A 21,416-nucleotide genomic window follows, 5' to 3' on the forward strand; every position below is an offset into this window, starting at 1 on the left:
ATTACCATAAAAAATGTTTATTTTTACTGCAGTGTGATGTGGAGAAAGATACATTTTTTTTAGCTTTCTTAGCTCTGTCAACTGGAGTGAGATCTCTGCTGGATGCACAAATTTAAAATTGCTTCACATCAGTACTGGCAACAGATTTTACAGTAACCTATATGAACGTAGTGGGACAAATTGTCGTTGATGTGATGGGGAGTGGAGGAGGTGGGAAGGGGGGATTGCTTTGTTGCTAACTAGCAAGTTAGCAAATCAAATCAAATCAATCTTTAGTTATAAGGCAAGTTAATTATTACCTACTTCATGTCTTTCTGGAGCATCTGGGGACGACGCTCTGCTGCTCCCGGTTGATCCAAACGTCAGCCAATCATCGGAAGAATCTGGATCAGGTTCGCTGAATTCATCCGACTTAGATTCGTCAGATGAGCTGGGCTTTGAAGATGTGCGGAGTCGTGGAACACGTCGAGTCTCACCACTTTGCCCGGGTTATGGATCGTCTTCTGTTACAATCGCGACACTCTCAATAGTCGACTTTTGTCGACACATGCTTTGCTCGAGTGTGACTGTCTTCTCTCTCACCGTCTGCCCTCTCACCGTCTTCGGTTTCATCTTCATCTCTCTAATTGTCTTCTATCTAATTGTTTTCAATCTCACTTTCTTCTTTCTAACCGTCTGCTCTCGATTTGCCATTTTCTTCTCGGCTATTTATGCCCATCGTGGCTGATCTTCTCATCCAAAGTTGCAGTGCTGCTATCTACAGGGCAGGAGTTGGTCACTACATCACACTAAAACTCCAATATTCATGACATACCTCTGCCAGAGTGTTTCATAGCAATCCCCGTTGAAAAACACAATTGACGTAGATTGACGTCAATGGCAGCGAGCGTTAAGATTTGAAATGACGCATATTTACATCAATGGCAGTGAGTGAGTTAAGTGTCACTCGCTAAATTATGACACCTTTGGAGCTATGCTTGCATTTTTTGTGTGAGGTGGAGGGATCTTGTGGGGTTAGGGTTATAGATAAAGGAAACAAAGGGTTAGGGCAACAACTTAATGACAGGCTTCATGACACCTTATTCATGCTAATGACAGGTGTCATGTCATAATAATGTCAGCCTTATGTACAAAACTTCTCGTAAGATTGCATATGATTGAGAGGGAGATTTTTGGTCATGTTGTTGATGTAATGTGTTTGTTGACGATTTTAATTGATTTTACTGATGATTTTAAATGTTCTTATTGATTTTAAACAATTGAATGTTTTATCATGTAAAGCACATTGAGTTGCCTTGTGTATGAAATGCGCTATACAAATAAATTTGCCTTGCCTGGCCATGGATAATGACTGTCTTTATTCACCCAATTTGTCGTATTTAAGAAAGTAGATAACTTTTTGTGGCATTAATGGTTGTTTCTTTAATGTGTTTTTATGTTTCTCATTTGCAGACACAAGCAGTTAATTTGAGTTTTATCCAAATATCATAAAACATGTTGAACTGATTAGATTTATTTCAAAGTACTGCTCTATTAAATGTGACATGACAGATTTGCCGAGCCTGTAAAAAACCGAGCTGTTTAACAGTGTTAGTTTGAGCAGAGACTGACATCATAACAATGTCTGGCTGACAAGCGTTCACTCACCTTATTGCCATTGTTGTACATGGCTACCAGGCACAGCAGATGGTACATGTGGCCACACTTGCCAAGTTTGCCCACCAGCTCTGGCTTGATGCCTTTGTGCTGCAGGACGCCTTCGTAGCCCGATGACATCACCAGCCTCTCCATGCAGATTGTACAGTCCTGCCAAAGGCGACAAAGATGCTGCTGACGTGCACTTTTTAAATGTTATTTAAATTGTAGGAACACCCAATGGTTACGGATGGCATTACTTTGTTTCTTTTTCATTTTTTACCTCATCTGGTATCACTTTGATCTTCTCTGAATATCTTCGAACCACATCCTCTGGATTTTTGCCTGGTTATAAAAGAGACATCAGCATTAAAGAACAAAGCTCTTCAATTTCAGACAGGAGAGGAAAAAAAAATATAATGGATCAAAAGATATGAAACCTTAAGCAGTTACAGTAAGCTCTTCAGTGCAGATGCTGGTAGTCAATGTTATATTACAGGTCACCTTTACAATGGTCACCAACACCCATTCTAATAATCCTGTGTGCAGCAGGCTAGCATGGCTGAGAATAATCCACAGCTAACAATGCTAATACCTAAAACCTCCCTGCTCCCCGAGCAGCTTCATTTGAAGGACAGCCAGTGAAACAAATGAAAACCCAGGGAAATATCTGCTACAGTGTTATGGGTATGCAAAGGATGCAGAGGAAAAAATGAAGATAGGATGCTGTACAGGTTACTGTCATCAGACAGTTTCATGAGTCAGACCCAAAGCCACCCTGTTCAAATTCTTAATTGTAAGTAAAGCAACAGACCCTGTGTAATGTGTTGCTGTCTTCTTTATGGTTTAAGCTATAAATGTCTTAGTCACTACAGCCAAAGCCAAAAGATGTAAACAGACCACATGAACATGTATAATTGATTGCTATCACAAAATTAGAGTGCATTTAGAGCTTTTAGTCATTTAAACAAACTCACAAATGATTGAAATTCTCTTGGTGACCCACTGCTCCCGTCAGGGATGGGTTAAACTGCAGAGAATAATTTTATGTATACGTGATCACGTAAACGTAATCAAAACACGACCCTGGTGTCCTGTGCTGGACTGGCCTCCTGAAGAGGAACAAGCGGGTCAGACAATGAATGAATAAATGAATGATTGACCCATGTGTCTCTCATTGTCTCTTTTAAAGTCACTTTATACTTTTTTAAAGCAGAACTAAGTAACTTTTCCACCTTAATAAATCATTCTTGTAGTCCCTCTGAGGGTAATACAAGTGTTTATGGGGTGATTGGGGGGTCTTTCATCGCCCCGTACTGTCTCTGGCCAGAAAACCACAATTGCAACTTTCCTGCCTCCGAGCCAGTACCAGTCTTGCAGCTCTGTTCTCGTTCTTGCGACAAGGCGTAATGCTTTACGAAAGCCCAATACACACTAATGCTAGACTATCACCAGCCCTGTGGCTGCTCACGGTTGTCTACAAATTCACTTTTCTCAAACTTATATCATGGTTGAGCCAGCAAAAAAAATGCAAAGAAGACCTTTGTCCGAGGAGAGGAGGAAAAAAAAACAGGAATCGGATCGACAGAGGGCTCAAACACAGATCCACTTAAGGAAGGTATATGCTGGATGGCGAGAGCTCAAAAAAAAGAAGGCTGTAAATTGGACGCAGACTTGGCGATGTCCACGTTCGATAGTACCCACCTCTTCAGACATTTCTTGATGTTATCCTTCTTCTACCGTCTTGGGAGAGCAAAGGTGCGCATGTAGCTGTGGGGTGGGGCAGGCGGCGGGGAGTGCGGAGTGTTTACAACAGTGACATAACTAAAAGGGATCTTTAAGGGGAGTGCTAAGCGCAAGTTACTCAGTTCTGCTTTAAAGCGACAAAGATAATCCCCTGAAAGAAAAAAAACAACTGAACGAAGTCACAATCAGCATACGCTCAAAAGAGCTGGAACTGGACAATAAATGTCAGTTGATGGGCAGTGGTTAGTTGTTTTGAGCCTTCCCTGTTTGTGCACTAACACAAACACACCATGGTGGTGTCCTTTACGAGTGTTTACACGTTCAAGTTTTCTCATCTTACCTCTCCGTAGGTGCTTTTTCTTGGTTTTGCTCCGCATGCCGTTAATGCCTTGCACAGGCTTCATGTCGCTCTTGTTGATGGGGGGTGGGTGCAAGATAGGCTTGGGAGCCCGGGTCAGGCAAACCGGCAAACCTGCAGCGCACATCAGGATACCTGTCATACCTAATGCATATACGGAATACACACAGAGAAGAAAGAAAACATCTGTAATTGTAAAGTTCTTTCAGTATTAACAAGATTCGACATGTATTTCCTGACATTGTCTAACCTGCTAGAGCTGGGTGCACAGGTCCAGAGCCTGTCAAGTTCTTTACTGGTAAAGCAGGAACACTATAGAGGAAGAAAAAAAAACAAAAATGATGAATCAACCAAGAAAACAAGCAACTAATTGTTGTTTTTGTCCGTACACATTTCTATCATAATAAGTGTAATTTCCTTAAATGCAGTAATCTCTAAAGCGTTCAGTAAATGATGCACCACAGTTTATCACCTCGGACCCTGAGAGCATGAAACAGTTCTGCTCTGCATGCCATGAAACACGCTTCAGGAAAAGATGTCACTTGTGCTTCACCATAGTGACAGATGACTCCAATGGGATGAGACAGCATGACTCACACACAAAGCACTGCTGCAGGTCTTGATTCAACACAACTTTGGATTTGGTTAGCGTCACACACAGACAGCTGAGAGAGTTGATTTACAGACTCTACAGTCTGCGCTTCAGAATGGCCACAAACTTTTTAAGGCATCACTTTCATCACACCACAGAGTCAGGCATCAACAAAAAAGAAAAGAAAAAATAATATATATAATATTAAATAAAAAAGAATATGTAACCCAGAGGCAAAGAGAACACAGGACATCAGGTAGCATGTGATTCAGGATAGATGACCAAAAATACTATGAAATAAATAGTAAAATCAGGAAGTGATTGCTGTTAATAGTTCTGACATGTGTCTTCAGCCTCGCATCATTGTTGGATCAGGTCAAACTAAATTAAAGAACTTATATAATATGCGTGGGAGTTTATTATTACAAAAGCATTTGATCTTCATGATCTTCAATAGAAAACAATACAAAATATACAAAAAAAAAAAAAAAAAAAAAACTCTGAATATACACACACAGCACACAACCACCCCCAACACCACACCAGTCTGGCTAACTCTGACTTAGTGTCGTTATTTAGTTTAGAGACGCAAAAGAAAAGAAACACTGTTGCCTAGCAACAGCTAACAGGAATCAACTAACGTGCGTCATATCTTGACAAAAATGGCAGCCCTCCATAGTTTATGTCCGAAGGTATAAAATTGTTCTAAAAAGCCTTTTTTTAATGTGTTTTTGAGAAAAAGGTGCACACATTTTGTTTATTGACTATACATTAAACACATATTTTGTTATATACATTTCCACTACATGTACCCATTAATAGATGGTTTATGGACCTAAAAAAAAGGAGTAACATGTTGGTTTTTATTATATTGTGTTTGTTATATTTAAATATAGCTGGCTGTGATTATACTTATTATTTAGTTTCTGCTGCAAATCTACTACTTTAAGCTTTGATGTTACTCATCATCATATACCTACTCAGACAACAATGATAGAAAAACAATGGCTTACAAAAAATGTGCTTAGAGTGATGCAGAATCAACAGCCAGTTTGAATTCAATTGCCCTTTTGGGTATTTCACTGCACTGGATCAGGTTTTTATATATTACTATCAATATTAGGTATGCAAAGGAATATAAGGATTTTACTGTGCAGTTAGTTTAATGACTTTGTCAAATGTTTCTCTAAGTAGATCTTATACTTCTGATTCTGTGCTTCTTGTGACATTTCCGAACGTTTCAACAGAATCAATTTCTGTCGCACACTGTGTGGCATTTGTCATCCTCAGACTGAACATGGTTACTCTCAGAGTCTTGATTCAAGTCCTCACATTAGTTGTTTAAAGATCTCTCTGCTCCCTGAGGTCTGGAGTGTGACATTGATCTCAGAATCCATCCGCTGAATATACAAAATGATCTCATTTACCTGGTAAAGGTTTAACAAGGCTTTAGAAAAAAAAAGGTTCAGGATGGCACACACTGTAATAATATCTGCAGACTTTACTATTTAGACTTTACTAAACAGTGCGGTCCCCGAGACCGGGATGACGTGTGGAGTGATGGCTTATGCGCAGGCGCCAAAGTGTGCTCGTACTTTTTCTGTCCATAAATAAGTTTTGGCCAGGAAACTCCCATATTTGACCCTTCTTTCCCACCATACCGTAGAAGTATTTTCCCGTAAATATCCCGTATTTGAATGTAATAATAATAATTAAAAAAAGTAAATAAAATTATTCCTCTGCCTCTCCAAACTGAATGCTGTCACTAGCCTCGCGAGAGCTGCCACTTGAACTGGCCTGGGTGGCAGTTCTTGCGAGATTAGTGCCGACAGCGGGACCAAATCCAGAAACAACTAAGAAGCGATATGGATGGATGAAAAACAACGAACTCATGTTTGAAAAATGAGACGGAGAGTTAAAGAGTAAAGAGCAGCGGGATGGGACACAGTTACACATTCTGTAAGATTTGTAACTGAGATTTTAGCGTCTACCACAGGGGAAGGAACGACGTAAGTCACTATGAAAAATCAGCCAATCACAAGCCCCACAAATATACACTCCTTTCAAAATGTGTTAAAGAATGTAAAGTCTGCAACAAATGTGTCTAATAAGTCATTATTGAATACCTGAGAACAACATGAGTGAGCATGAGAAATTATGAGAAAATATGTAATGAAGATATAATGTTAATGTCTAACTTAAAGACAAGCAACATGAAATTAACAGTAAATATGCAATGTGTTGACTTGTATATAAACTGTAAGTATATTAAATAAACACGTGTGCTTCAGATACACATTTATGTTTTTATTTAGGCTGTTTTATAATGTAGGAATTAGAGCTGGGCAATATATAGAGATTCCAGATATATCGAGTAAAACTACAATATCGCATATATTATTGTATATATTTTATAGCTTATTTTGTATCAAAATACTTATTATAGGTGTTGCTGCTTTTACTTCTCAGAAAAGCATGTAAAGCTCAGTTAAGGCAGGCAAACACTATGCGATTTTTGACCCATTTTGAGCCAATTTTTTACGCGTGCATCTATTTTTGGGATCGGGCCGAGTCTCTGCTAAATCATGTGTTGTGCATCGTATAGTATACGTGGGGTCACGAGAACCAATTAATACCTCCCCGACCAGCTCCCAATCAGCAATCGTATGGTCGTAAAAAAAATCAAACGTGTGTGAAATCCTGGTCGCTCCTCGTGAGGATATCACAGTTGAAACAGTGCCACGGACCGACTTATCTCAAACTCTCACACTGCGCATGCGCGAACACCGTAGAATTGACGGACTGTACTGCCCACGTTTGTCCAGCCAGTTCCTGGTCCGTGACATCATCATCTTTTCTTTTCTAAAGCGCTTTTTGTGGAGAATTGCGAGCGTCTCTCCCCTTCCGGGTTATTTTTCTTCTTCTGTTTTAATGGCAACACTTCAGAGTTCTTCTTCTAATTTGTACGTTGCATTTCCGGAAACAAGACCCAGACGTGTCGTGTATGAACGTACAGTGTGATCAGTCAGATCGTGTCAGAGTGTCAGTCCGTATAGTGTGAGAACATGAACCGTGAGCTGCGCACATTCAGGCTCTGCAAATGAGTCGCACAGTTTGAGCTGAGTATGACTGAAAAAAATCGCACAGTGTATCCCAGCCTTTAGATGGATTGCTGAGTGCATTCTAATCCAGACCTTCCCCATAACAAGCCACACTACAGAACTCACTCACACGTGCTGTCCCTTATAGGAGAAAAAGCCAAAAGTGGTACATATTACCTCATAGTACCTCTGCCTGGCCAACTTCTATTGTAGATTTGACAGACAATGGGACAGACCTGACTCCAACCCTCCTCACACCTCTGACCAGCCTCACTCCAACACCTTCACCCCCCACATCAAAGCTACAGTTTCACCCCAGCTGCCTACAGAGGCTCTCTCCCCTATCTTCCCCCCCTCCTCCCCCCCTCCTACAGAGACACCTTTCTCCATCAAAGAGAGAGATGTGAATAGACTTTTCAGGAGACAAAACCCCCGTAAGGCTTGTGGACCGGACTCTGTCTCTCCTTCTACCTTAAAACACTGTGCTGATCAGCTGTCTCCAGTGTTCACAGACATTTTTAACACCTCACTGGAGACATGCACCATACCAGCCTGTTTTAAGGCCTCCACCATCGTTCCTGTCCCTAAAAAGCTGAGGATCACAGGACTTAATGACTACAGACCCATCGCTCTGACATCTGTGGTCATGAAGTCCTTTGAACGCCTCATGCTCTCCCACATCAAGGACATCACCGACCCCCACCTGGACCCCCTGCAGTTTGCCTATAGATCCAACAGGTCCGTAGACGATGCTGTAAACCTGGCTCTCCACTTCATCCTCCAGCACCTGGACTCCCCAGGCTCCTACGCCAGGATCCTGTTTGTGGACTTCAGCTCTGCTTTTAATACAATAATCCCAGCTCTCCTTCAGGACAAGCTTTCCCAGCTGAACGTGCCAGACTCCACCTGCAGGTGGATCACAGACTTCCTGTCTGACAGGAAGCAGCACGTGAAGCTGGGAAAAACCATCTCTGCTCCCCGGACCATCAGCACTGGATCTCCTCAGGGCTGTGTTCTTTCTCCTCTGCTCTTCTCCCTGTACACCAACAGCTGCACCTCCTCTCACCAGTCGGTCAAACTCCTGAAGTTTGCAGACGACACGACCATCATCGGTCTCATCGCTGATGGAGACGAGTCTGACTACAGGTGGGAGACAGACCGGCTGGTGTCCTGGTGCAGCCAGAACAACCTGGAGCTCAATGCTTTAAAGACAGTGGAGATGATAGCAGACTTCAGGAAGAACCCAGCCCCCCTCACCCTGGGAGACTCTACAGTGAGCTCTGTAGAGTACTTCTGCTTCCTAGGGACCATCATCACTCAGGACCTCAAGTGGGAGCTGAACATCAGCTCCCTTATCAAAAAAGCTCAGCAGAGGATGTACTTTCTGCGGCAGCTGAAGAAGTTCAGTCTGCCAACAAAGATGATGGTGAACTTCTACAGCTCCATCATCCAGTCCATCCTCTGCTCGTCCATCACCATCTGGTACGCTGCAGCTACGGCCAAGGACAAGGCCAGACTGCAGCGTATCATCCACTCTGCAGAGAAGGTCATCGGCTGCAATCTGCCCTCCCTCCAGGACCTGTACGCCTCCAGGATTTTGAGGCGTGCAGGAAAGATTGTGGCCGACCCCTCCCACCCCGGTCATAAACTGTTTCAATCTCTCCCTTCTGGTAGGAGGTTTCGGTCCATCAGGACCAGAACCTCCAGACACAAAAACAGCTTCTTTCCCTCTGCCACCATCCACATGAACACACCCCAAGTCACCCACTGAACCCCCCCCCCACCCGATCACCACCTCCACCAGCTTGATACCATGCTGCACTGTATATATATTTATATTTATCCTATTTATCCTTTATTCTCTATCTATCCTTTATTTATCCCTCATCCTTTATATTTATCATTATTATTATTATTGTTGCTGGGTTGTTCTTTGTTGTTTTGTTTTTATTTCTTTTATTTCTTTTTGTTGCTTGTTTTGTGCACCAACCACCAAGTCAAATTCCTTGTACTGTCCTCAAAACTGTACATGGCAAATAAAACATTTCTGATTCTGATTCTGATATTGTTCATCTGTTTGCTAATAAATGCGCCTGTGAGGCATTTTGCATAAGCAAATTTAACCCAGAATTGTCTTTCTGGTAAGACTTTATTGAGTTAAAAATATTGAGATTTATATCACCATTTTGAGGTCCATATCGCCCAGCTCTAACTGGAGAATTTGGTATTGGTAGTTTTAAGCATTATTGTAATTGTGCACTCTTTCATTTTTTTGTTTTATCAGGACTTTATTGCTTCAATATTATTAGTTTTGTATTGTTGTTTTACTTTTCCCTATACGGTACTGTAAAATTGACCTGGACCCACCACTGGTGGTAAAGCACATTCTGATCAATGTTCTAGCTGTTTGTTACAAATCCACACTGAATAATTGTTGTGGAAAACACAAAGCAACATAAAGTGCAATAGCAATATAAAAAGTTAAACAAAGAAGTAGGTGCTGCCCAGTGGGACAAATTCTCCTTCACCTAAAAATGCGCTGAGGCTCAAATCAAATCACACAGTGAGCTGGATGCTTCCCTTTATGAGTGCATGCATGATTTAGGAGGTTCACTGAGAACGCTCTGATCAAACAAATAATTTTCACGAGGAGAGGAAATGGGACAACACACCACAAGAGCCCCTTAACACCATCTCATTGTGTGCCGTCTGCACATTTTGCACCACTATAAGCGAACAGCACACAGGACGCGGGAAGGATTCAGAACATGGCAGTAATTAGGAATGCCTTTCATCTTCTGTTCAAGCAACAATCTCGACACAAGCCCGAGAGAGGAGAAATGAGATAAACATGTTTGCAAAGCAGCTGCTGCACTAAGCTTCATGAGATGAGATGATCATGAGATTCTTGACAGCAAAAAAAAAAAAAAAAAAAAAACCAGCACATTTTTTTACAAATCACGTTTATTTGCACACGTCTGTAATGGGTTCTTCCTAATGTTGGAGGCAGCACTGCAGTCCTCAGCTGCATGACTCCATATTTCATCCAAAATGATCATTATTACTAACACGTATCAATGATGGGGCTTTATCATTACTGACTCCAAACTGCAGATTAAAACACAATTATAGTATCCTCCTGATATATACTGGTTTATCTTAATAGCATTTTAGCTTTGTGCGACACAGAATATTGAGCTTTTTTAAAGATGAGATGATCATGTTTATCAATGAGGTTAAAAACAACAAACACGGATGTACAATGGATAATCAAATTATAATAATGACCTGTGTTATTGGGTGGGAAATACCACTCTGACCTTCTCGTCCAGAGGTCATATGGGCTGAATTTTGATGGTTTGACTTTAGGATCAGGAATTCAGTGAGGTAATTCCACTTTGCAGTTGTCAAAGTCTCTTACATGGGACTGGAAGCAGTAAAACTGCAGCAACATGATTGTTTTTGGACGACTAAACAAGACAATGATGGTGGAAGAAAACAAAGGCTGGCGAATCTGGTCGATTTCAACAATGATCCCACTGTATCTCAATGCAGAACATTACAGTTTCTTGCACATTGTGTTCCTTGATTTAGCTAGCCTTTGGCTCTCAGCATCTTGTAGCAGACTATGTACTATAAGTAGTATTAGACCTTTAGCTTCTTCCAAGTTAGGAATCTGCTGATTCAGTGCAGCTATAGTTTAATAAAGCTTGTCCAGTTAACAAAACTGACCTTCATCACCTCTGCCAGCACTTCTGACCCCTACTACGCTTCATTTCCTCCATCTCTTTGGAGTCAGTTTTAATGAAAAAAACTATTCATTAAAACTGAGCCATGACAATGAAAGTTTGCAGTTTGAATATCCCGCAAAAGAAAAATCCTTTTCAATTTTGGCCCAAAACTTCTACTTTAAATTGATAATTCATGGATTACATAACTGGTTCACACCTCGTTAATCATGCCCTCTGGTAAGTTAGAAAGGTAAGATAGCTTTTCCTCAGCTATCTCCTCCTCCCTTTCCTGAGGGAACCTCTATCCTGTTTTGTGGATTTAATCAGACAGTATTGTCTTAGTTGAGCCTGGTGGAGAAAGTGCTGACAAAGGGCTAATAGCTCCTCATTTAGTTGCGCACTTTAAGGCGATGCAAGGGGGGTAGAGAGACCTTCATGAGGGTCTAATTGGGTGGTGAGGATGAGGTAAATCATGTGTGCAAGCAGGTTGGAGTATGTGTTACGGTTACGCTACAACTGCCACAAAAATATTACAAAAACATGCTGGTTGGCCAACGAGCATGGACCCATGCCTAATAGTAATTAGGCTTTACACGATCTGATCAGCTAAAACAAATCGGCCGCATTTTATGCAATTAATGTGATCGGCTGTAATGTCTTAATTTGCCGATCCGATCAATGACATCATTGTTGTGATGAAACTTTCTTGCATTGTTTTATCGTCTCGTTTGCTTTACTTGACATGGCTTTATTTCACTCACATTTGTGCACAAAAGTGAAAACCTATGAGTGAACGACAAAAATGTTGAACGTTTGGAGCGGAGCGGCTGAGCACCAGACTTCTTCCCCAGTCTACTAACTCTGAAAGTGGGGACAGCATCTGCTGTTAATGTCAGCGTCAGTGGGCGTGCGCTGTAGCTGTTCCCAGTCAACGTTCTTGAAGCCAAAATACAGCGTTAGGGGTGCTGCCATCTTCAAATTTGACGTCATTTGGAGCCAGAGTCTGCGCAGTAAGGGTTCAACGAGAGGAGCCCTGGTAACACCCCCAGCCCATTCAGCGTACTGCCCTGAGGAGTTACGCAACCCACCTACGCCATAAATTAAAGCTGATATGTGGAGTTTCTGAGAAATCTATGTTTATGTATGATTCTTATGAAAGAGAGCAGTCTGATTGTATTTCTCTCTCTCTCTCACACACACACACACACACACACGCATGCACACACACACACGCACACACCAACAACTGTAATCATTCCAGCTCAATCTGACATAACAGGATCAGCCAAACAGAACCAAATGTATCAAATTCACTCCTTGAACCCAGCAGTATTTACAGTATTAGGCCATGGGTGTGTGAAAAACAGATGTGATGTTTCACATTTCGTGTGGGTTCCTCTGTTATCTGTCTGCAGCAAGCTCAGCTTGTGGGAAAGTGTGATGGAGTTCACGTTTCAGTATCTGCATGTGTGTTTTCATGTGTGCAACTGCTCTCACAGTCTGATGTGCTCAAGTTAACCACACTCATCCTCAAAGTTGAGCCACTCGCGTGGGAACTCCTGTTTCTCACCTCCCCCCTCCTGTCTTCATCTCCTATGTTCACGCTCTCTCACTGTCCCTGTAAACCACGCTTAGGTTGCGGTGTAAAGAATAATGTCACAGTTTGTAAACATCTTTGCACAACTGAGCCTTCAATGGATTCATTGAGTGCAACACACCAACATCCATAAAGAAGCCAAACTTCGCTGGCCTTTGTTGTTTATCTGAGACATGGTGTTATTTCTAAAGGTTTCTGTGCACCCATTGAGATGTAAAAAATAATCCTGCATGTGGTGCGGCATCATTACTTATGCATACCAAAAAAAATCCAAGAAGAAGACATGAAGTGCACACCTAAGATTTGTACAAACTACAATTACAATAAGCTGATGTAGATGGCGAGTGTTACAAATAGAACAGCATTATCTGATGTGGAGCGATAAATGATAAATGAGAAGTTTTACTTTAAATTAGTATTTAGTCTACCACGGTCATTGTTGCTGTAACTAGGGTCTCTGATTTTCCATTTCAAAATTTCCAGAATTCCGTTTAAGAGTAGCTTTTTTCTATTTAGATGACTTTTTTGGCTCTTACACTCCCCAAAATCATACCAGACATGCTAAATAAGGTTAATCAAGTCAACTACTGTCACTAATTTCATATTTATGTGTTTCAGATAACTTACATAAGCTGGGAAAGTTACAATGAAATAATGTGATTACGTCGCAAGAAAAATTTAACCGTCTGCTACATTCAGCTTCACTTTTTATGGGAAAATAACCATGGAAATGTGTGATATGGTCCAAAAACATGTAAGTGAGGGTTTAGAGTCCATGTCATATAGACGAATCACCCTCAAGTTTCGCATTAAATCCCACGCAGCCCATGTGATTACATAGCGAGAGATTTCGAACAAATAAGTCTGCCACACTTGCTAAACATTCAGTCACCCGTTTTCTGGGGGAAAAAAGTGTGTATATGAGTGAAATTGTCCCAAAACATGCATGTGAAGTATTTCTGTGTAGTATTGGAGCCTGATTTAAAAAAAAAAAAAAAAACACAAATTAAAAAAAATGCATTCCGCATTTTCTGTGATCATGGAAAATTGGAGTCCTGTTACTAAAGAAGAGGCTTCTCAATTTTTTCAGTTAAAGCACCAAAAATAAGCAGCATATTCTTTTTAAAGTTTTGTTGTCTCTAAAGTTTTGAATCAGGAAACTTCACAGGTGTAATATTTGGTTTTTGTTGTTATTTGCCCTTGTGGTCCTCTTTCTGTTTGTCTGAGTCTGTTTATTCTAGTTTCATGCGTTAACTCTTGTCTTTGTGTTCCCAGGTATTCCTGCTCGTGTTTCCACCTCCCAGTGATGTCAGTGTGTTTGGATTGTGACTGATTAGCTGCATCGTGTGTTGCACCCAGGTGTGGCCCGTTCCCAATCAAGCCTCCCTCACTATTTGGCCTAGTGTTTGGACACTGAACGATTGCTGGTTCCTTGTCAATGTTAACCTCCTCGTGTGCTACTGCGGTTTGTTCCATGCACCCCGGTTTCCCCGTGCCATTTTGGTTTTTGTAAGTCGTTTCATAAACGTGGACGTTACGCCTGCTATCTGATTCTCTCTCTGCACTTGGGTCCTACACCACAGTTCCGAAACGTGAGAATATTGGTTAGTAGGGATGTAGCGATTCACTCAACTCCTGATACGATTCGATTCACGATACTGGGTTCACGATACGATTCTCTCATGATTTATTTTACAAAATGGGACTGTAGACAATTTTTTTTTTTGGGAAAAAAACTAGAAAATACTGTACTATTTTCCTTTTATTTTTCATTGTCAAAAGAATTCCTTGATAAACTATTCAAAACAATGCAATTTAACTAAAAATAAATCTTGAACGAAATAAATAAAGGAATAATACAAACGAAAATGAAGCCTATTTAATTTAAATTCTGGTTCATAATAAACAATGCAAAACTGCACAATAGTTCTTTTTCTTTTAAAAGTGCAACTGAAAATGTATTTTGTGCCTTAACAATTGGACTTAAAAAAAAAAAAAAAACTGATTGCACTGATTTACGTCATATTTGTTTAGACCAGCAGAGGGCGCTGGTAACCCAGTGGTCGGTTGGCATGCAGATATCTTGCAGTAAAGAAGAGAAGCTATGCTAGCAGACAGAGCTAATAGAAAAACGTGACTTTTACAGATATTCAAGTAATATTACAGATATTCTTTCGGTGCTTAAGGGGTAATGAATCATTTATTAACATATTTAAGAGTAGAAGGCGGCCAGAAAGAAAGTATTAGCAGACTCCGCCCGCCGCCTACACTTCTGGATAGCGCCCTCTGCTGGTTAAAAAAAGTACTGCAATTCAATTTTCAGAAAATCGATATCAACCGTGATACCTATGAATCGATTTTTAACTGCCTTACGATTAATCGTTACATCCCTATTGGTTAAGGAGGAAATTGAAGACCTAATTTTCTCAACGTAGCTCTCGCGTTGGTTTACATGTACATGGAAATGGCAAAACTTCAATCCTTTGATTTTCCTACACAGTTAACATATTCTTGAATCTTTTTCAGGACTCCTGAAGTGCTATTTTGTGTGGACAACACACCAAAATAAAAATTGTGAGTTGAAAAAAAAAGGCTTCATCTTTGTCTATTTAAAGCTGTAGACAACATAGAAAAACAGGCTTTGATCAACTCCATACTGCATTTTCCTCACTATAAGTCGCTACTTTCCTCATTTACAATTGAGGGAAGCATTTCATGTCTTGGAGCCACATATCCATGAATGTTTTAGCCAGCAGTACCATCAAAAATGTCAACAAAAATGAGTAAAATTTAAATTGTAAGTCACAGTGATTGCATAGTGGTTTATCACTTAGCTGTGAGGGAATGGGGAACAGGTAACAGCTTGAATAAACAGTATACAATTTCTTACACTATTTACCCACTGGAGGAGGTGGGTGAGAGGAGGATGGTGGCAAAGCTGACGTCCATCATGGATGACATCAGACTGTGGAGGGTCTGAGCAGCTCCTTCATTGGTAGACTGAAACACCCACAGTGTAGGACGAAGCGCTACAGCAGGTCAATTATTCCCACCACTGTACAACTGTACAATAAAACGGTCTAGGGCATTGTACTGCACGTAAATAAATCTCCCCACCTGTAAATATGTATATATCTGTATCATTTATTATTTTTATATTTTCTATTTACTAGGGCAGTGCCCGTAGGAAGTATGTATTGCTATAGAAAAGTGGGGGTTTATGTAGTTTTTTATGGATGAAGGAGGGACGTCAGGAACATTTAGGTTTGTTTTGAAATGTGTAGAGTGATAACTATTGTGATTTCATATATTTTGGCTTTTAGCAAGGACACTGTAGGGAGTTGAACCCCATTTCACTCATGTCAAAGTACCAATATCGATGCCTTTTGCTTTTTTGGTCAAAAAGCAAAAACATTGATGAATTTGTCTGCTGTCATTGATGTCTCACTTCCGAATTTTATCATCAGTAACTATGTAAACTGGTAATTATAGAACTTGGCTGTAGACTAAGGCAATATTCCTTAGAGTATTTTTAAAGTAATACAAACTTATTCCTTGTCTTTACTTAGTTTTGTACATATTCAAGGTAAGTTACGATAAAATGTAAAGTGAGCACATCTGATCTGAGACTATCTGATTGGCTATTTCTTTAGGTGTGATTGGCATGTTTATGTCTACTCAGTTTGCCAAGGAGATTGTTTATTGAGACCAGGCAATAAACCCCCTTGGTTTCACAAAGGTAGGACAGGAAAGTGTAACATTTGCCAAGCAGTGTCCATACCTGCTGTTCGGTGTAAAAAATACTACATTCTGACACACACACACACACACACACTTTCCAGGCCAAAACATGCCCCGAATGTCGCATTGAAAGTGAATGACATGTTAACAGTCACAGCTCAGAAGGGTTTGGTGAACTTGAAATGAGAGGGAAACAGAAGGCCTTACAGGTTAGATTATGTCTATTATTCATGTAATCATCATTGTCTAACTTGTAGCTAGTCGACTAAATTAACTGTGCAGAGCATAATATTATTAATTTATGAACGGTATCATTGCAGTCCAAACAAATCCGACGTTGCACACCCTTGAACTAGGAATGTGCGATATTTTTTTGTTCACTCAAACTTATCAGTTACCCCAAAAACCAAACTTAACCATAATTCATTCGAAAGCCTCTCACTTGAAATTTCACAAACAGGACTGAATCATAACAATCTGATCGCTATAGCGAACATGGGGTTGTCTGTAAACGGTTGCATTTTCTGGTTCAATAAACAGGAAGAAATTCAAATTCTGATGTAACTGGTTATGATTTACAGTCTGCATAAACAGGAGTGAATCATAACATAACCTAACCACTAGAGCGGACATGGGCTCGTCTGTGAACGGTCGCATTTACAGACCTTGGAGTTGCTGTTAGCTTACCAATAAATGGAAAGAGATTTGTCACTTTTATAACAAGTATTGACTAGGCCACTGGGAGTGAGGCCCATGGCAGGCTGACTTGATGATAACGTATCATGTTTTTCTGCAGTCAGTGCCTTCTCCTCACCCTTCACTGTCTTCTCTGTTTCAGGTGTCGTGACGCTGATGATGGTAGTTCCTGATCTGTGGTTCATGGCTCAACTAGTCTGAGACACTCTGATGTTCTATCTCTCTATCCTGTTCTGTTGGTTCTTCTGTCCACTAACTCCAACCAGTCGCAGCAGTTGGCAGCCACCTCTGAACCTGGTTCTGTTGGAGATTTCTTCCTGTCAAAAGGGAGTTGTTTTTTCCCACTGTCACCAAATGCTTGTTCCTGTGGATTTTATTGGGTTTTCTCTTCCTTTTTATGAATTTTATATTTTGATAAGTGCATTGAGATAACTTTGTTGTAAATTGCACTATACAAATAAAGTTGAATTGAATGATTTATCGTCAAAAATATCCTCACCAGTAAAAATATGTCATCCCACAATAAAAACGATAAATTCCCATGTGGGAAATTAGCGAGGGCCACAGGCCATTTGTGCCTCAATTTAGCCAAGAATGTCCCTAAAAACCTTGTTCCATGAGACAAAACTGCCCCTGTTTGTTGTCAACAACTTATTCTCTGGAGCGGAACGTTGTTTACGGAAGCTCTGCCGCGGAGCCTCTACAGTGAGCACTGCCACCTCTCCCTCACGCACCGTTGAGCGTGTGTGTGAGGTGTTCATCAAGACTACCAGAAGCTGCCGTGCTGCAATACATCATGGGCCGCTACTTGGTTAAGACCAGGCAACCATCCAACAAAGGGAACCACCCAAAGTTCCACAAACACGGGTACAAAGATGAAACCGCAGCAACGATTGTGAACTGGAAACTCCACCAAAGCTAACTATGCTAAGCTGACCCACCGACACACAGACTGGGCTAACAGCTAACGCTAACCACTCCATATAAGGAACAGACCAAGTAAAAAGATGAAAAGAACACGTCCTACTATCATAAAGCCACAGAGAGCCACCGATTTGTTTATGGTCAGATTTAATACTTATATGGAAGGATAAAAGCTAAACATGTCACACGTTGTGTGAAACAAATGTTAGCATAAATACTAACGTCACTATGCATCCGTCCCAACTTGTGAACCGCAATATTTTTTTTTAATATATTTCACGTGTTCACAAAACAAAGCTGGTCCCATTAGACTAATGTGTTTAGATTATTACACCAAAATATACTGATTGATTAAATCATCAGCTTGATTTGGTTTAATTATAGGAAATCAGAGATATTTATGTAACTCATTGTCAAATATGAAATAAACAAGATTGATTAGCAGTAAAAACACTATTTTTCAGAAAATAATTTCATTTCAAGTGAGGAAAGAAATAGATTGCATACAATATATTCCATAAAATATCAGCTCATGAGCTCTTTGAGTCAACACCTATTGTAGCCTTTTGTGTGTAGTGTTGATGTATTCATATTTATTTGTGTTTGTAAGGAATATGTTTACTCTAAGTTGTAATTTTTAAAATTTGTTTATTTATAGCTTTTATTTATTGTGATGTTTATCGTTATCGTGATGATAACAGAAATTATCGGGGTGATTTTTTTTTAGTCAATACCACCCATCCCTAAATTGAAACAAGCACCAGCCATGTTGAAAGTCTCATAGCAGTCTAATCCTGATCTGCAGAGATATTTGAAGAACACACGCAGAGACAGATGAAGATTCCTTGCTTCATAGATAGATATATAGCTTCTGTTATTGTATTGTTTATTTTATCTTCATTGCACTATTTTTTGGATGTGTTTTCGGTTTTTGTGTGTGTTGCCTTCTGTTGTCTTTTTTACTGCACTTCATCTGATGTCAGCTGTCATGACAGTAAATTTCCCCACTGCGGGATAATAAAGCTATCTATCTAGATTCTATTGGATTTTGAAAATACCTCACGCATCATATGCATTAACTGGTACATAGAAAACACAATAAGGTTTTAAATAAAAGCCAGATTGTAGCACCTGAAAATAGTAACTGTCAAGAAGTATCCAAAGCACCACATTACATTTGTTCAGGTCTGATCTGCAGTAGTGGTTTCTACCCGTTAACGTAGAGCTGAGGGACGAGAAGCAGAGCAGCAGCCCGATTACAATGAATAATGACGATAAAAAGCTTTAAATCAGCTGGTATGTCGGCTTGGGTTGGTGAAGAAGAACAGACATTTGTAGATGTTTGAAAAAACTCACCAGAATACTGAGCTCTTTAACATCTTTAAAAGACGAAAAGCAGCCTTGGAGCAGAGCCATACAAAGATGATTTTGAGTAACAATGCTTAAATAAACTAACAGCTCTGAAACTGAGGAGTTTTTTCTTGCCAGTTTGGTGCTTTAAAATGCTCATTCTTTATGCAAACTGAGCCAAATCGAAGCAGTCTAGCATTCGGATATGTGACTTAACGGGGCAGTATTATGAAAAAATAATGGTTTTGCTACAGTGATGTAATCTCTTTAACTTCATGGGTAAAAGTTAAAAAAGTTCTGTTTCCTCCCTCCCTTGTTATTCCACATTTTGTAAAAAGTCAGCTCCAAACGCCCCTTCCTGACAATCCTGGCTCCTCCTACCCTATAAGAATGTGAGCTCCTCCCTCTCAAACTACCTCACAGCTACAACAAACACTGTGGTTTAACATATTATACTTTATTGTCATACATGTAAAGCTATGTACACGAAATGTGTTCTCTGCATTTAACCCTTCCTTGAGGAGCAGTGGGCAGCAACGGTGTAGCATCTGGAGTAGTTCCAATTTTAGTACCCGTTATATTGCCTTGTATCTCCTTTGACATGATCTGTAGTGTTTTTGACCCAATGCGGCAATAGGTCACAAAAACAGTTTTGTCCACAGTTTTGGACAGTTTTGGACAAAACTGTGGACTATCACCTCGACTATTCCTGTAATAACTCGTGAAGAGGATGACAAGAAAGCAAAGTAGCAGCTCCGGTGAGTGTTTAAAGCAGCTGATTCAGCTGATTGACACCGCTGCTGCTGCTGCACACACACCCTGAAACAGTGTTTGACTCACAATCACAATAGCTGCTTAAATAGCCATGTGTTTTACTGTAATGTGCAGTTTTTTGGCTGAAAACAATAAAAAGAGTGTGTGGATAGCAAAAGAAAATAGCTAGTGATCAGCTGTTGTGTGGAGTCAGCGTCTACAGACTCGACTACTCATGAATATGCATAAGTAGGCCCCAAAACAGCCAGTTTTTTAGAATTGCTCAGAAAGTCACTTTTCAGGTTTGGAAAATCCAAATACTGTGTTGTTGGGGTTCTTAGAACAAATGGAGATGGTGAAAAAGAGCATAATACTGGACCTTTGAAGCCCGGAGCAACATAATTGTGAATTGTCTTTCTGGAAAAATCTTAAATTGAATAGGAAACGACTAGGGATGCACCGAAATTAAAATTTGTGGTGTTTGGCTGAATATCGAATGTGGTTAGTAAGGTTTTCACTATTTTTTTTAATAGTGAATAAATAGCCTATAATACATTTTTAGACATGTTTTTTAAAGAAAGTAAATGTTTATTGAATATTCTGACGTTTTTTAAATATTCCAGTAGCCTTTGCTTTTCAAAAAAAAAAGCACAAAGTTTTTTTTATTCATATTAGCCCTTCAAATAAAACAAAACATGCATTCCAAAAAAAAACCGAAAGTGCATTAAATGGGAGGTATGATGAAAAAAATCACTTTGTAATGGTTTTGCTACAGTTATATACATCCCTTTAGCCTCATTCAGAGGGCCAAAGTTGAAAAAGTTCTGTTTCATCCCTCACTTGTTCCATTTTGTAAAAAGTCAGCTCCAAACGGGTGAGTTGGAGTTTGCCCACTTTGGCAGGTGACGTCACCTAACACGCCTCCTAGAATGTGAGCTCTTCCCTCTCCAACTATCTAATAGCTAAAACAACACTGCTGTTTAATATAGAATATATATTATACTTTATTGCCATATATGTAAATGCAAACTGCTCCTGCTGCTCTGTTGTGCACACACTTTTCTGACTCTAAATCACACGCTACATTACGCAACATTCGGCCAAATATATTCGGTTACCGAATATTTGGTGCATCCCTAAAAGCGACCAATATCATGATGCAACACATTCTCTATTAAAATGGCAGGAGGAA

At 40.1% G+C, this 21,416-nt stretch overlaps 2 protein-coding genes across 3 annotated transcripts in view; one reads left to right on the forward strand and one right to left on the reverse strand.

The window, feature by feature from the left end:
- gapvd1 (GTPase activating protein and VPS9 domains 1) overlaps positions 1 to 21,416 on the forward strand; it is a 748,782-nt gene that overhangs the window by 555,989 nt on the left and 171,377 nt on the right. The gene's annotated exons all lie outside the window — the stretch shown is intronic.
- The window catches only part of dtx1 (deltex 1, E3 ubiquitin ligase), an 83,202-nt gene that overhangs the window by 7,574 nt on the left and 54,212 nt on the right, over positions 1 to 21,416 (reverse strand). For both annotated transcript variants that reach the window (XM_028456980.1, XM_028456979.1), the window contains exons 4-7: positions 3,990 to 4,051; positions 3,722 to 3,883; positions 1,919 to 1,980; positions 1,648 to 1,806 (exon numbers count right to left, since the gene is read on the reverse strand). In XM_028456980.1, the coding sequence (XP_028312781.1) occupies positions 1,648 to 1,806; positions 1,919 to 1,980; positions 3,722 to 3,883; positions 3,990 to 4,051 (445 nt within the window). The remainder of the gene's footprint in view (positions 1 to 1,647; positions 1,807 to 1,918; positions 1,981 to 3,721; positions 3,884 to 3,989; positions 4,052 to 21,416) is intronic.

Source organism: Gouania willdenowi, chromosome 9, assembly GCF_900634775.1.
Source record: "Gouania willdenowi chromosome 9, fGouWil2.1, whole genome shotgun sequence".
NCBI classification, from domain to species: Eukaryota; Metazoa; Chordata; class Actinopteri; order Blenniiformes; family Gobiesocidae; genus Gouania; species Gouania willdenowi.